The sequence below is a fragment of the Pygocentrus nattereri genome, chromosome 22 (assembly GCF_015220715.1).
Source record: "Pygocentrus nattereri isolate fPygNat1 chromosome 22, fPygNat1.pri, whole genome shotgun sequence".
In the NCBI taxonomy this organism is placed as follows: domain Eukaryota; kingdom Metazoa; phylum Chordata; class Actinopteri; order Characiformes; family Serrasalmidae; genus Pygocentrus; species Pygocentrus nattereri.
The window spans coordinates 29,776,420-29,791,780 of record NC_051232.1 but is presented as its reverse complement, the minus strand read 5'-3'; the positions used below and the strand labels follow the sequence as shown (position 1 = coordinate 29,791,780).

Here is a 15,361-nt window from a genome sequence, read left to right as displayed (position 1 = left end):
TTCAACGATTCGTTGTGTAGAGGTTGTGTCTTACCAGTTAAACACGAAAACATTGAAAAAAAGGTGTAAATTAATGTATTCGTGTTCTATTTAACTTCAATTTTAGTGCGCTGTGCAAAAATATAGCCGAAGGGTAATTCCGTAGATTTGTTTATTTCTGCATAATTCGGGGGATGGGGATGTAAACAAAGTCGTTCAGAGTGGTTTGGTGCGAAATAGGAACCAGATGTCCCGATGTCTACAACACACATTTGCCCTAGAACACCCTTAATGTATCCCTCCACCGTGAATGGGTATAAATAAATAGATTAATGCGTTTTAGAGCATAACACTGTTACAAAACTACTGTAAAACAGCATCATCAGGCGGTGCGTTTATAACAGCGGTGTAATAACTTTCTGTGAGGGAGTTTTTAAAGGCAGTCAACGCTCCAGACGTCTGGTTCCTATCAGCAATACTGTGAAAAGCTCTGACTCGGTGAATCTCTTTAGAGTGAAGCGTTTCACACCGAGCTACTTCGAATGATTTCGTTGACATCTATTTGATTTAGTCCCACTTTAATCTGGATTGGGGTGCCAACGCTATTTTTGCAACTGAGAATAAAAAATAAATATAGGTATATGTAATGTGTTTATCTTTACGCAGGCTTTACGAGTTTTTATTCGTCGAATGTGGAGGTAAGCCGCATGAAATGTTGGCACGTCTATCACGTATTTGCTTACGTGTGTGTGTGTGTGTGTGTGTGTGTGTGTGTGTGTGTGTGTAAAAATAAATAAATAAATAAATAATAAAATAAAATAAAAGCTTTGATTCGTTGGTGCTTGTGAATCGATTCGCGCGAGTCACTCGGGAGAGTCGTTCCGCTCTAGACTCACCATCACTAACAGCAGATCGGGTTACAAGATGGCGGTCGGTGGATGAGAGAGAACGGCCGCCGGAGATCAAACTCGTCTGGACGCTGTTTTTGAAAACGGTCCTTTTTCAGACACGCGAGGAGGGAAACCGTAACCCTGACAGACACTGAAGAAGCGCGTTTTTGTAGGTTTGCGGGGGAACATGCGGCTGGTCAGAGAGCTCAAAGTCCGTGGTTGAGAAAAACAGGCGAAAAAACAACAGCAGCGTTCCCGGAGCCGCTTCACCCTCACCGACAATGTCGGACACCAGGCGGCGTGTGAAGGTTTACACGCTAAACGAAGACCGGCAGTGGGACGACAGAGGGACGGGACACGTCTCGTCCACCTACGTGGAAAGATTGAAAGGAATATCGCTGCTGGTTCGCGCTGAGTCCGACGGTAAGGCTAGGCTAGGCTAGGCTAGGCTAGCCTGATCGAAGCTGTTAGCCTAGCTACGGAGCTAACGTAGCTAACCGTGAACGTTCCGCGCTCTCCCGCCGGCTTTAACGTTCCCGTTCCCGTTCAGCTGCCTGGCTGTCGGAATAGGTCTGTGAACGTTTACAGCTTCTGTTCGCATTAAGTGCAGAGATGTAAAATTCAGGTCCAGAAAGTAAAAAAAAAAACTCCGTCCCAGGATTTTGTTCCAACTGCCCGGACAGCTCCGCTGGTGGTGTGATCTAACTAGAGAAGCCAGCCTGTTGGAACAAAATCCTGGGACGGAGATTTTACTTTCTGGACCTGGATTTTACACCTCTGATTAATTGTCTAGACGCGGGTGAAATTGAGGATTTTTAAATCTATTTTTTTATTGCTTAGCTCCATTAAGAAGCTAACATAGCAGTTAGGTTAGCTCGAGTAACTTCAGAACTGAAAAAAACCCTGTGCTTATCTAACGTTAATTAGTCGAGGATGGCAAAAAGTCGTTTTAAGCTAAGCTAACCATTACAGCTTTTTTTCCCTCGTCCGAGACATTCAATTAAATCCAGGAGGGACTGTATAATCAGTATAATGAGTTTAAATAGGTGTGTTAGGAAAGACTAAACAGGAGCTTTAGTTTTAGGAACAGTGCAGGTCAGCAAGACGTTTTAAACAGGCGTTATTTATGTGTCCTGAGGTTCACTTATAATATTAGTGGCTGGCCAAACCTCTAACTCCAACTTGAATGGGCAGAGCTGCTGTAGGCCTGAAAAGGTAGATGTGTGTAAATGTGTTTGTCATTCATTAAAAGAGGTATTACATATAAAAGGTTATTGCAGGTGTTACATATAAAAGTAAGACTGAGGACAATTCCGTTTTCCATGATTTGGGCCCTTTAAAGCCAATAACTGTGGAGAAACATGGCAGGGTTTTTTTTATTTATGTAGCTTATGTAATCTCAAGCAAAGTGAACGGAGCTCACAGGTAGGTTTTGTCATATTGAAGTAAATTATCAAAAGTGATATCAAACCAGAGGCACAGCTGTTCTGTCACTACTTTTTTTTTTTTTAGTGTGTGTAGGGATAGACTGAATTTTGTAGGCAAATTTAACTTAATAGTTACACCTATACCCTTTGCACACCAGTCTAACACTTTTGCTTGTAACATATAACAGTATTTCAGACAAGGCGATGCTTCTGCCCGTGGCTCACGTTCGAGCAGCTCGCCAAGTCAAATAAACATTTGCCAGTTTCGTATTAACTGTGATTACATGGTAGGTGCAAAGTGAAGGCCATAAAGGGTTCTTGCTATCTACATCAAAACACTAACAAGGAGATAAGATACTAGGCATTCGGTAGGTGATCCAAAGGGTTAGTATGACTACCTTGTAAGCGATGCTGAAAATTACGTATCTTTGAACATTGGACAGATCTGGGGGCTTAAACGGCCAGATCAAGAAGGGTTAGTTTAACTTTCCTTTGCCACCTTTGGAGCCTGTTGTCTTTGGCGTTAATCATCTAACCATCACATTCCCATTTTGGGTGGATTTCAGGACCGGTGTCGGAAACCATTGTTTATAGGCAAGCTAATAGACGTTTCTTATTGATCTTCCACCAGAAACTTTGTTTTATGTGTTTGCAAATTTGTGATTGGTCTCAGTGACCAACCACAGTTTGTTTGTGCCAATACAAGTTTAACCAGCATACACAGTGTAGTGCAGATTGGTATAGCTTAAGCTAAAGAGTTCTTTACCAGTAAATCGGATGTTGGCATCTCGCTGTGGTTCACTCGGACCCTGTTGATGCGTCTGGAGGGTTGTCATGACAACAAGGATGGGACAGACTCTGCCGTGCCTGTAATTACCGCACGTAGGGCAATAGAGCTTTCACCGCAGGTTACTATGTGCAGGTATATACTACCGTCATGTAATATGTTGTTGATGTTGTATGGAAAAACCCGAGGATTGCGATTTTTATCACTTTTAACTGCTCTAGGTGTTGTGAACTGTTTATAATCATTTTTATTTACGCTTTCTTCTGTGTTTTTTTTTTTTTTTTTTTTTTTTTTTAGGCTCACTTCTGCTGGAGTCAAAAATCAGCCCAAATACTGCATATCAAAAACAACAGGTGAGTGAAAGCCCACTGTCCTGCCCCAGTCTTTGTTGTATGGTGGTGCGGCTTGTGTTTTACTCTACAGCTTCTGTGTTGTGGAGCTTATGACACATTTCTGTTTTCAGGATACCCTTATTGTTTGGTCCGAAGCAGAAAATTATGATCTTGCCCTGAGTTTCCAGGAAAAGGCGGGTTGCGATGAAATCTGGGAGAAGATCTGTCAGGTAAACGGCTAAATATATTTTCTCATATCCGTTGCCATTTTGCATACTGGCCATAAACAGTTCCAGCAGGTAGCGAATGTAGTGTCTGTTACTTTGGTTAGTCACACAAAGGGCTGTCATACATGAACAGCATTGATTTTGTCATTTTGGAATTGATTATGATAAGTAATAAGTGATTGAGTAATGAAGTATTTGTTTATGCTTTTGGCTGAAATATAATTTTGTAGTTTATTATTATTTTCCTTTTTTCTCAAAGCCCAGCTTCTTGTATTGATTGTGTGCTGGGCTCAGAACGCAATACTTTAACATTTGTAATTATTTGTATTTATTTATTTGTTTCCGTTTTGTCAAGTACAGTTATATCTTCAAAAATACAACAGATGGCTCAAAGATGTATCCTCCCGTTGTCCATAAACAATTCCTCAGGGATCATTAACTAAATTCTTGATATTTCTGGTGTTTAGGGTTCAAAGTTTTATGCAGAGAATACCTTTACAGTACGTTTAGTTTACCTTGTTTCTTTGAAGCCATGTAAGGTTACAGCCTTTGCTTTACAGTGCACATAGAATGACACAACTAGTTTAGAAGTAAGATGCTGAATTGAATTGAATATTGGCTGCATGTAACCAAAAGCTTTATTAACTGGTAACAATGACTGAAAAGTTTCTGTCCCAGAACAGTTACGAGTGATTATCTTTACCGTCAAAATAACGATTATTTCTGTGATATATATTTTTTTTGTTTGAACTGGTTCAGAGCCCTGATTGTCTGTATTGCCATATATTTCTCCATTCACGTTTTGGGTTTTCAGTGAACTCCTAAGGAATCGTAATTTAAGTTTATGGGGTCAGAGATTTATACCCCTAATCACGTGTATTTGTGTCGCTGACTATATTTTTGTTTACTCTTAGGTACAAGGAAAAGATCCATCCTTGGAGATCACTCAGGACCCCATTGATGAATCCGAGGAAGAGCGCTTTGAGGAGATGCCGGAGACCAGCCACTTGGTGGAGCTACCCGCCTGCGAGCTGGCTCGTCTGGAGGAGATAGCTGACCTGGTGACCTCTGTGCTCTCTTCGCCCATCCGTCGGGAAAAGCTGGCGCTGGCGCTCATGAGTGAAGGCTACATCAAGAAGCTCCTTCAGCTTTTCAGGACGTGCGAAGATCTGGACAACCGGGAGGGCCTGCACCATCTTTATGAGATTGTACGTGGCGTTCTCTTCCTCAACAAGGCCACCTTGTTCGAAGTCATGTTCTCTGACGACTGCATCATGGACGTTGTGGGCTGCCTTGAGTATGACCCGGCCCTGGTTCAGCCCAAGAGGCACCGGGAGTTCCTCACCAAGACGGCCAAATTCAAGGAGGTCATCCCCATCACGGACTCAGAACTTAGGCAGAAGATTCACCAGACATATCGGGTGCAGTACATTCAAGATATCATCCTGCCCACGCCATCCGTCTTCGAAGAGAACTTCCTTTCCACGCTCACGTCATTTATCTTTTTCAACAAGGTGGAGATAGTTAGCATGCTTCAGGTGAGTCTTCTCAACTGCATCATGCCCTCGTGAGGTCTGTATTTTTTTTGACGAAGAAAAACGAACAAGAGATGAGACATATTTATGAAAGCAGTGTTGTCAGAGACAAGCCACGTCATTGGATAACGCGTACGTTCAGAGCCAGCAAGCCGTTTTGACTCTTAATCAAAGGCATGTGTATTGAATTGAACCGAGGAGTAGCGTATTGTTCTTAGGCATTCGCAGAGCACAAGCGATGAACTGGTCATAAAAGAGGACGCACATTGTTTTATTGTCTATTGTGACACGATAACAGTGGATTGTTTTGTGTGTTGTTTATCTATTGCTTGTATTACGTATTGTTAGTGTCTTAAGGGTTCTTAATGTGGTGCAGTGTTGTATCATTGAATGTATGTTTGATTTATTAGGAATGTGCATGTGCCTTTCAAGTGTGCAACATAAGATTTTTTTTTCTTTTAGTTAATTTCAGGGATGAGTATTTCAGTCAAATTTGTAAGCATTACTCAAAAAAATGGAATAATACTCAAACAATAAAATCTGGGATATTACAATCTCCTGCACACCTGACACTGCCAGAGAGGGACACTGTGCTGTGTGAAAGCCAGACCACAGATACATATAGATGACATGAGACATGAAGTTTTGCAATTTGAACAACACTCACTCTCTTGAAGACAGTCTCTAAGATAAAAAACAAAGAAATGCTCAGCATCTCTATCTCAGCTTACAGTGCTGGCGTAGTCACATCATGTTTCAGCTCATACCTTTCAGCTTTAAAACAGTGAGTTTCTAAAGGGTTATTAAGCTTGTACTAAACTTACTAAATTACATTATAGGTTCTTCTCCAATAAATCTATGGGGGTGGAGTGTAAAAAGAACCTGAGATGCTTGTTTATCAGGGTGCAATGCTTTTTCTCTGCTACCACTGTTGTACTGCTTTACCCTCCTCCAGAGACACTCTGATGATGTGATTATACTTTTATTGTCGTGGAAATTTCTCATTCTTCTTCTTTTTTTTTTCTTCTTTTTTTAAGTAATTTTTTTTTCTCATTAAAATATTTTTCCCCTCTTCACTAGGAGGATGAGAAGTTTCTGACTGAAGTATTTGCTCAGCTCACAGATGAAGCAACAGAGGAAGGGAAAAGGAGGGAGCTGGTAAGATCGCAGCTGCACCTCTCCTCCTTCTCTTATCAATTCTGTATGCTTTGAACAGTGGTCTTTTACTGATGTTTGTGTAACCGTAAAATTTGATCTCCACAGGTCAACTTTTTCAAAGAGTTTTGTGCGTTTTCACAAACACTGCAACCTCAGAATAGGGACGCTTTCTTCAAAACGTTAGCGAACCTAGGAATTCTTCCTGCGCTGGAAATCATTATGGTAAGCTACATGCGTTTGTTTTAGTCGTGGTATTTTTAACAGTTCAGATATTGTTATTTATAGCCGAGAATTGTTATTGCTTTTTTTTTTTATTGAACTTTTGATGTAAATAAAATTTCAGTGCCCACAAAATGCTCATTGATCCTTTTTACTGGACTCAGTTTAGATATCTGATTACCATATAATCTGCATCCATGATGTTAAGCTCTGCTTTGGGTGTGTGTTCAATGTGAACACTGTGTTTAGGGTATGGATGACCTCCAGGTGAGAGCTGCAGCCACAGATATTTTCTCGTATCTGGTGGAGTTTAGTCCTTCCATGGTCCGAGAGTTTGTAATGCAGGAGCCTCAGCAGGCAGATGATGATGTGAGTACCAGCACTGTAGAACAACATGGTATATGAGCATGTCCAATATAGCAACTGATGAGCAAAGCATTTAAAATCAGATCAGCAGTTTTAACTGGGTTTACGAAACAAACTGAAGTTATTACATTATTTACAGTGTAAAACGTTGATCGTCAAACTGAGGAGCCACCTGTAGCCTCTGCAAAGACCTTAATTGATATCATTATCGTTATACATGGGCCTCTTCACACATGGCATCAGTTTTCATCTCGAGTGACCAGATTACAAGTCAACAGCGAGATGTTAGCCATTTACACCTTTCTCGAATATATCTCCAGTGATTGCTTATGATTGGTTGACTGGCAGAGGGGTCTTCTATCTCAGTCCTTTGCTGCATTTCTTGTCAGACAAAAATTTACCCTGAATCCTTGTTCATGATAATGTAAAGGCTGTTAGAAACATAATATAAAATGAACAGTGACCTCAGTTTTGTCAGTGAGTGACAAAAATCAACTTCTACAGATATTGGTATCTAGGTAACTATGGTTACATAGAACAAAGTAATGTATTTAATTATATTTATGGACTATTCTTGTGATTATTACTATATAATTTGCATATATAACTATGCATTTCTTGGGTTCCTGAGGATGTCTTTTCATGCGTGTTTTCAGGATGTTCTGCTGATAAATCTGGTGATAAAGCAGATGATCTGTGACTCAGACCCTGAGCTGGGCGGCGCGGTGCAGCTCATGGGGCTGCTCCGAACCCTCATCGACCCTGAGAACATGCTGGCACCCACCAATGTGAGTTACCGCTGCACCTCGCAACATTTCTGCTATCTCTGCCTTGCAAGGCGGGATAAACAAATGTTTCCTCCTCAGTTATTCTCTGTGAAGCATGTCCTAGTAGTCATTAGTAGAAAGCTGGCCTTTGGAATTGACACATGTATTGTGTAGATAAGGCCCTATTATTTCTAACGCCATGGCAACTAGGATAGTAATCATTAGCTACCCTCCGTCTCTCTGATGTCAGTTGATAGAGGTTAGGTTTTTACAGTGTGAGATTTTGCAGGAGCTGTTATTGTATTTTATATTTATTACTGTTAAGGTTCAGAATTAAGATTAGATTTTATAGTCTTTGTTATTTTATATATGGGGAATAATATGTATTTAATTGAAATCATGTGTATTATGTATTGTTGCGTATTTTACTTGCCTAAGTATTATTTAGTGTTTGTCTTCTTAATGTGGTTCGGTTTAGTATCATTGAATGTATTGTTTGAATTTCTTTTTAAGTTAATTTTAGAGGTGAGCATTTTAGTCGAGTTTATAAGGTATTACTTGAAAAAATGAATAATATTCATAAAACAATGAAATCAGCACACTACAGGCTATTTTATATGCGAGAATATGTACAATTCAAGCTGAAATGTATCTTGTATTCTGTCAATGAGCTGCGCCTGTAATCCTGTAATTTCCATCATTGGTGATGCTAATCATATTTTCCTTTGATTTTTCTTTGATTTCTTTGTAATTTTTTGTTGACTTGTCTGTCCTGTTTGAACATTTGTGTCCCCAGAAAACAGAAAAGACTGAATTCCTCAGCTTTTTCTACAAGTACTGCATGCATGTTCTCACAGCCCCACTGCTTGCCAATACAGCAGAGGAGAGAAAGGGTAAGTTCTCCATAATATGAATTTATATGTATAATTTGCTTGAAACTAACTTGAAAGTGCATTTGTTGTCTGTTACAAGACTTGAACTGTATCATGATAAAGTTCAGAGAAATGTATTATTTTCATAGATTTACCAGAGGGAACTACAAAGGGCATTCCAGTTTGTCCAGGTAAGCTTGTTTTGCTTTCAGTACCTGCAACCCAGTGTAAGCATTACTTACTTTGTTCTAAGGTTTGCTTAAAGTCTGTTCTCTTTCTCCTGCTACCTCAGACAATTTTCAGACAGCTCAGCTTTTGGCTCTGATACTGGAGCTGCTGACCTTCTGCGTAGAGCACCATACTTACCACATAAAGAACTACATAATGAATAAAGACCTACTGCGGAGAGTCCTGGTGCTTATGAACTCCAAGCACACCTTCTTGGCACTATGTGAGTCTCGAGGCTCATTTGGGCGGTTCTTTTCACCGCCAATCATTCCACTTTGTGGAGAAGACTGCCTTCTGTTCCACTAGAAGACTTTTGTCAAATATGGGAATAGTTAAGAACAGGCTTTGTAAAAAAAAATCTTTGTAGAAAGCAAAACGTAATGCAGTACAATGTGCTTACTGTTCCTTAATTGTGCAGGTGCCTTGCGGTTCATGAGGAGAATAATAGGACTGAAGGATGAGTATTATAACCGCTACATCATTAAAGGGAACCTATTTGAGCCCGTCATTAATGCTTTGTTGGACAACGGGACGAGATATAATCTTCTCAACTCTGCCATAATAGAACTATTTGAATTCATCAAAGTGGTAGGTTCTCGACATAGTTCCTAAAATTTTATAACTAATTTTGATGGCAGGCATATCTTGAAGTGACCTTTTTTTTTTCCCCCCTTGGAATCAGGAGGACATAAAATCGCTCATTGCTCACATAGTGGACAACTTCTACAAAGCACTTGAATCCATCGAGTATGTTCAAACGTTCAAAGGCCTGAAGGGCCGCTACGAGCAGGAAAAAGACAGACAGAGCCGGGGGCTCAGCAGGTCAGTCGAGAAACATTCCTATTTCAATGTGTTTTCTGCGTTATCAGAGGTTTTATGTAATGATTCAGGAAACCTATTAAGTTTTTCTATACGTCATACAAATCTTGTAAGCAGGTCTGTTTGGGATGACTTGGTCAATGTGAAATGAAAAATGAAATAAAGAGAAATTCTAAAGCATTTTCCTCCAGTGCTGTGTCATATTTGTGAGTTAAACACAGTTTCACTGAGGGTATCTGAGCTAGCTTAGCATTTCACTTGTAGATAGGTAGGGTGAAAGAAGAGGGGAGGACTAACAGGTCGTTGGTTAGTGTTGTTTTTTTTCTGTTGATGACGATCAGAACCCGTTTTTGAGCCGTCCAAAAGTAATTACACTTACATTACAAGAGTATTTTGTCTTTTGAATGACAAATTTTGTTAAGTTAAATTTCAGGTTTACTTTAACAACTTGATGTGGTTTGAGGCACGTTTGTGAGCATTTATGCATGCTTTTTGCATGATTGGTTGAAAGGCTATAAGCTTCCACTATTTGTTTGCAATATTAGCCTCAAAACTCCAGTGCAAAACTAAAGTAGCAAACTTTGGACACCAAAATTCTCATCAGCTGTATTTAGGATGAGATTTTTCACAGAGCAGGTCCTTTTACGGAAAAATGTGACTTGTTTACAGGTACCGTCGTGATGCTCGGGCTCTGGATGATGATGAAGAAATGTGGTTTAATGAAGATGAGGATGAAGACGATGCAGACGCAGGGGTTGAGAAGAGAGTCGATGAAGACTTTCCAGAAGCCTATGGAAAGTATATGGGGGCAAAGAAAGGTATTCCATACTATTTCTGTCTGAAATGTGTAGAATTTATCCTCACCTCTTTGGAAAGGTAATCCACCGTTCCTCACACTCGTCTCTTATCTCGTTGCAGTTAAAGAAAGTGAGGACAAAGAGAACCTTCCAAAGCGGACACCAACAGGCAGCTTTAAGTTTACCTTCTCTCATTCTGCAGGGGCTGCCAATGGAACCAATGGTGCCAGCAGCAAACCAGCCCCATCTGCTTCACCTGCCAGTCCGAACGGCTCCTCAGGCAAGGCAGCAGCAGCAGCACTGCCCTCTACCCCAGTGGTGAAGGTTGGTTTGACTTGTTCAAATTGAACGTTACTATGAACTTAATGGGTCTCATCAAAAAAAAAAAAACTTAATAATAAATCTGTTTTTGTAACTTCATGTACATCAGTACAGGCATAGCTGTATAGTATAATGATAGTTTAGTGCATTTTCTCATTGGTGGATTCTTTTTGTATTGATATTCGCCTGACGTGCATTGTGCACTGATTCATGTTTCTCTCACCAGGCCGGACTGGTTGGCCTTGTGGACTACCCAGACGATGAAGACGAAGAAGATGAAGAGGAGGACGACGATGAGGAGGAAATGTCTCCACGGAAAAGACCCCGGCTGGGATCGTAAACCACAGCTGTAGTCCACTCCAATGTTCCATGGTGCCACTGAGTCCCAATTTCATGGGCTTAGGGACCCGACCCAACCCAAACACCCCTCACCCCCTCTACCCCAGCTCTACCTTTTGCTCCTACACAAGAACCACCAGACTTTGAGCAGCAGAGGAGTGGACCCTTTGACAAGGTCACCCGAGCCTGTCCGTTTTTTTTTTTCTTCCCCTCCACACAATCCTGTTGTACCAGGTTGTACCAGCAGGGGTGCTGAACTTCATCACAACTGCATTTTTCCCACCAGTGGGGCAGGGGATCACATGAGAGCCAGTCAGCCTAGCAGGACTAGCTACTTAGTATTGGAAGCTTGATCGGCAGAGCCTACCGAGCCATGCGTCTTTTCCTTTTTTTTAATCTTGGTCCAACTTGGGTGGAGGGAACAAGGTTAAATGGGGAGGACAAATCACAATAACAGACATGGGTCTAAACAGCAGAACTCGTCATAGTCCTTGACTTGAAGCTCAAGTTCGGATGTTTGAAATCTTGTATTCATGAGTTTATTACGAGTAGTGTACAGCTGTATTTTTTTCTTTTCTCTTTTTAATTGTTTTCCCCTTCAGTGATGGTTTTTTTTAATCAAAAAGGGGAAAACTACGCCTGCCAGTGTAAATTTTTTTTTTTTTTTTTTTTTTCCCCCCTCACCCTTTTTGGCACACGTCAAGGTGGGATGATCGTTTACCCCTTTTTAATTGAAATTCTTTCGTTCGTTGAAGAAAACCAGAAGTTGTGATGCTGATTTTAATAACGTGTATTAAACTGCAGTAAAAGTCATTTTGCAGCTGATTGGAGCATGTCTGAGGGTGTCTGTGTTATGTGACTGAATTTACTTGGTCATGAGAAGAATTTCCACACCTGAAGGTCCTTCTGCCAAACCCCATGTTCCTCTTTTTTTTGTTTTTGTCAGGAGTGCAGGCTCTCCTCAGCGATGGCTTTATCACCATGTTCTTCGTGTCACCAGCACACACTGTTCCTTAAGTGTTAACTCTTTGTAACGGTCAGTTTTTATGTAGACATTCCTACTGCTGTTTAGGTCTGAAGCAGCGTGTGAAATGCTCTTGAAGAACACGATTCCAGCTCTGATTTGGCAACTGGCTGTAACAGTCAGTTGCTCCTGAAGACCATGATTAGTTCGGTCAGGTCCACAGTTTGCTGTAAAGTAAAGCTGGGGCTGAAGCAGAATTCTGCTGGCTGCGTCTCGAGCACAACTGGGCCTCCCGATTTAAAATGGTGTTTTTCTGAAGTTCATCCAGTTTGAGTGACAGTTGAAAGTGTTGGAACCTAACCTGCATCGTTTCCAGGTGATTGAGACTCGAGTATTGAAGGCTTTGTTTTTGTTTCTCTCCATTAATTTTTGTACAAGTCCATTTACTACCATTATCTCTTCTCTAGAGCATTTGTATACATTTGATAATTGAAAAGAAAATAAGATTAAATTTGAGCCTGGCATTAAACAAGTGGTCTAACCTGGTTTTAAATCCTGCCTTTACACCTGAAAACACACCTAAAGCTACGACGTAATGTGGAGGGAGCGGTTTTGTTTTATAGGTTTAATCTAATGATGGAGATAAATGTGGAATTTATGCTATATCGTGTGTGGGATGTGACAAAGTAATCGCTCTAATTGGTTTGTTTCCATGCAGTATGGGCCAAGTGTGCAGTCAAACTGGAGCTTGCTGTTTACATAATTATCAACATTCATATTTAACAAAGGGCTTTCAGCTCTTGACTCTAATCGCTGCTTGTGCGTGTCAGTTGTCTAATTGTGCAGGCGCGCTTTTTTGTTGTTTTTTGGTTTTGTTTTCTTTGGGGTGGACTTTTTGTGTAGATTAGTCACAGGGCCAATCCTGCCAAAACTACAAAATAGACCAAGTTCGCTGAAACGGAGCTGAAATTTTGTTTTGTATGTGATGCATGAAATACAAAGTGCTGTGCAAACGTCACAGACTTCCATTCATTTCATTTCCAGTCAAAATGGCCATTAAGTGCAAGAAACTTATTTTTCAGCTTTAAGGCAGAAAATAGGACTTTGTTTTCCCTCAAGGACAAAAGCTTTAAGTACGGTTTTGATGCTTTACCAGGTCTTACATGGTTATATGAACAGTTTTGGTAAAGTCCTGTTTTTTCGCTTGTTTTTCCTGTGACTTTCCAGCTTAATGCAGGTGAATTGTTTTATATCTAATCCTCAGGAATGCTCCCTATAAAATGTACTTTTTAATGGCTGTTTGACTGGGAGGTAAGTGAATGCTGGGAGATCTCTGACAGATGAACAGTGCTGTATGTACATATGGTGGGCTTGTCTACCGTTTTCCTTCCTTTAAACTTTACGGCTTGGAAACCCCAGTGTGCTTGGCCTTCACAGCTGCAGGCAGATCTGTAAAGGCAGTGCTCACCAGGTCAAAAATGTTTTAGAATAGTTTCCTTAGAATGTATGGCTTTCTTTACCTTCTCTCCCCTCTGTAGCTCTTATTTTGGCTCCTGTTATGGCCTGCTGCTTTATCTGTGCTCGCATTTCTTTCGCAGCGAAAGTAAAGCCTGCGTTCGAAAGCAGATTTCACGAGCGTGAATGTAGTAACAGATGAAGCTGAAGGCCCAGAATTTTAACTGGGAGTCGCTGAGCCGCGTGCTCAAAGTATATGGCTGTTCTTTCTCTGGACCATTTTTGCTCCCTCATAGGTCAGTTTCTATAGGTTGCAGTGGACCTAGTCAATAGGAGGACACTGCACCTGCAGTATAGAATAAGCGGTCACAAGAAATATGGCCAGGAACCCTTGAAACAGATGACTGATGAACAATCATGAGCTGAAATGATAGAAGACCTAGAACATTGAAGATCTGAAGGCTGTAAGCTTTGTAATTTAGTCAAACACTACAGCGCTGTTAATCTGTGTCTAGACCCCCAGCCCTTATATGCTCTTTCCATATGGTTCACAGTGGGTTGCATTTACGCAGCACGCTTACAGCTCAGAAAGCAACAGCTGCAGCAGAGATGTGCGTCCCGCTCAGCGAAGGGTAGAGGTGGACGGTATGGCAGTATATTATCATTCTCATGGAAAATGATGTCACAGGGGTGCTGTCAGTAGGGAGAGCACAGCCTAACAAGGGGTGTAACGTAACAGCTTTTTGTGTAGGTCCAAGTAAAACATGCGTTTACAGTGCTGCATTCAACAGCAACATCAGCAGCAAACAGCAAACTGTTCACACCTAGATTATTTTCATTTCTCTTGTAGTGCCTAAAGCGTAGCACTATTTTGTAGCATATAACCGCGCAGCGAGAGCCAGGCGGGCTGAAGTAAAGCCTCCACACGGAGGGGTTATTTTTATACGCTATTCTATCTGAACCTTCCAAACTAAACAGAATGAAGACAATTTTCTCTGTTAAAAGTTCAGAACAGATCATTTTCTTGAACGGTTTATTCACAGGTTAACCAAAAACACTATAATAAGTCAATGTTATTGAATAAATTTGCCAGTGTTTGAGAGCCTGTTCTCACTGCTCACTGATTTTGATGCTCATTTTTGTGTGTATTTAGACTGAAAGGCTTATCTGGTTCAAGCAACTTAGCACTGTATTTGCATAATTTGAATAAATGATTCTAGAGAATAGTATTTCGCAGGTCTTGGTTGCCATTAACCCAGTCTATGGGGCAAGTTGTAACGTTTGCCCTTGTGCTGCTTTTGGCTGTTTATGAACTTATGTTTATGTTTAGGTGCTGGATCGCATGTATTTAAAAATGATATTGCTCAAATCAGAATTTGAATTTATTTTTTTACTTTAGTAAGAAAGCCCTACTTTCAGAACACGGACCCACTGCATGTACTACCATGACAATGACCAGAAAAGCAGTCAATAAAGGGAGAGTACTGTTTCTAAAATATGATTGGTTGAGCCGTGATATAAACACATGACCAAACGCGTCAGCTGAGTTCTGCATTTATGCACTGAAATGAAAACTGAGATGATGTCTGATTATATTTGGCAACCATAACCTACTGTTAAACCATGCTGTTACCGTGACCATGCCTAATCATAAAAACATGAAATGAATTTTGGCTTTTTATCACCGTTAACATGTAACGACACCTTTAAGCTACGGTACATTCACTGTAATAAGCCTCTTGCGGCTGACTGCTTTGATTGAGACTCACGGGGGGGCCTGTAAACAGTGATAACCAGCGTATAGCAGCTGTGTAGTAACAAGCAGGAGTAGATGTCAGCCTGTCAGGACGTCTCATTTTATAAAAGGATTTATTCCTCC

General features: G+C 40.8%; 1 protein-coding gene across 2 annotated transcripts; it reads left to right on the top strand.

The window, feature by feature from the left end:
• Positions 1–895: 895 nt before the first annotated feature.
• On the top strand, positions 896–13,043 carry LOC108429270 (protein phosphatase 4, regulatory subunit 3B). Of its 2 annotated transcripts, none has more exons than XM_017700911.2 (16): positions 896–1,292; positions 3,381–3,436; positions 3,547–3,645; positions 4,557–5,180; positions 6,258–6,335; positions 6,441–6,557; positions 6,804–6,923; positions 7,577–7,708; positions 8,484–8,580; positions 8,709–8,750; positions 8,852–9,010; positions 9,206–9,375; positions 9,470–9,609; positions 10,276–10,424; positions 10,606–10,727; positions 10,951–13,043. In XM_017700911.2, the coding sequence occupies exons 1-16, from the start codon at positions 1,151–1,153 to the stop codon at positions 11,062–11,064; spliced, it is 2,361 nt and encodes a 786-aa protein (XP_017556400.1). In that variant the 5' UTR covers positions 896–1,150; the 3' UTR covers positions 11,065–13,043. The 2 variants fall into 2 exon arrangements, with proteins under 2 accessions (XP_017556400.1, XP_017556399.1); XM_017700910.2 differs by having other exon boundaries at positions 10,525–10,727.
• Positions 13,044–15,361: the final 2,318 nt, after the last annotated feature.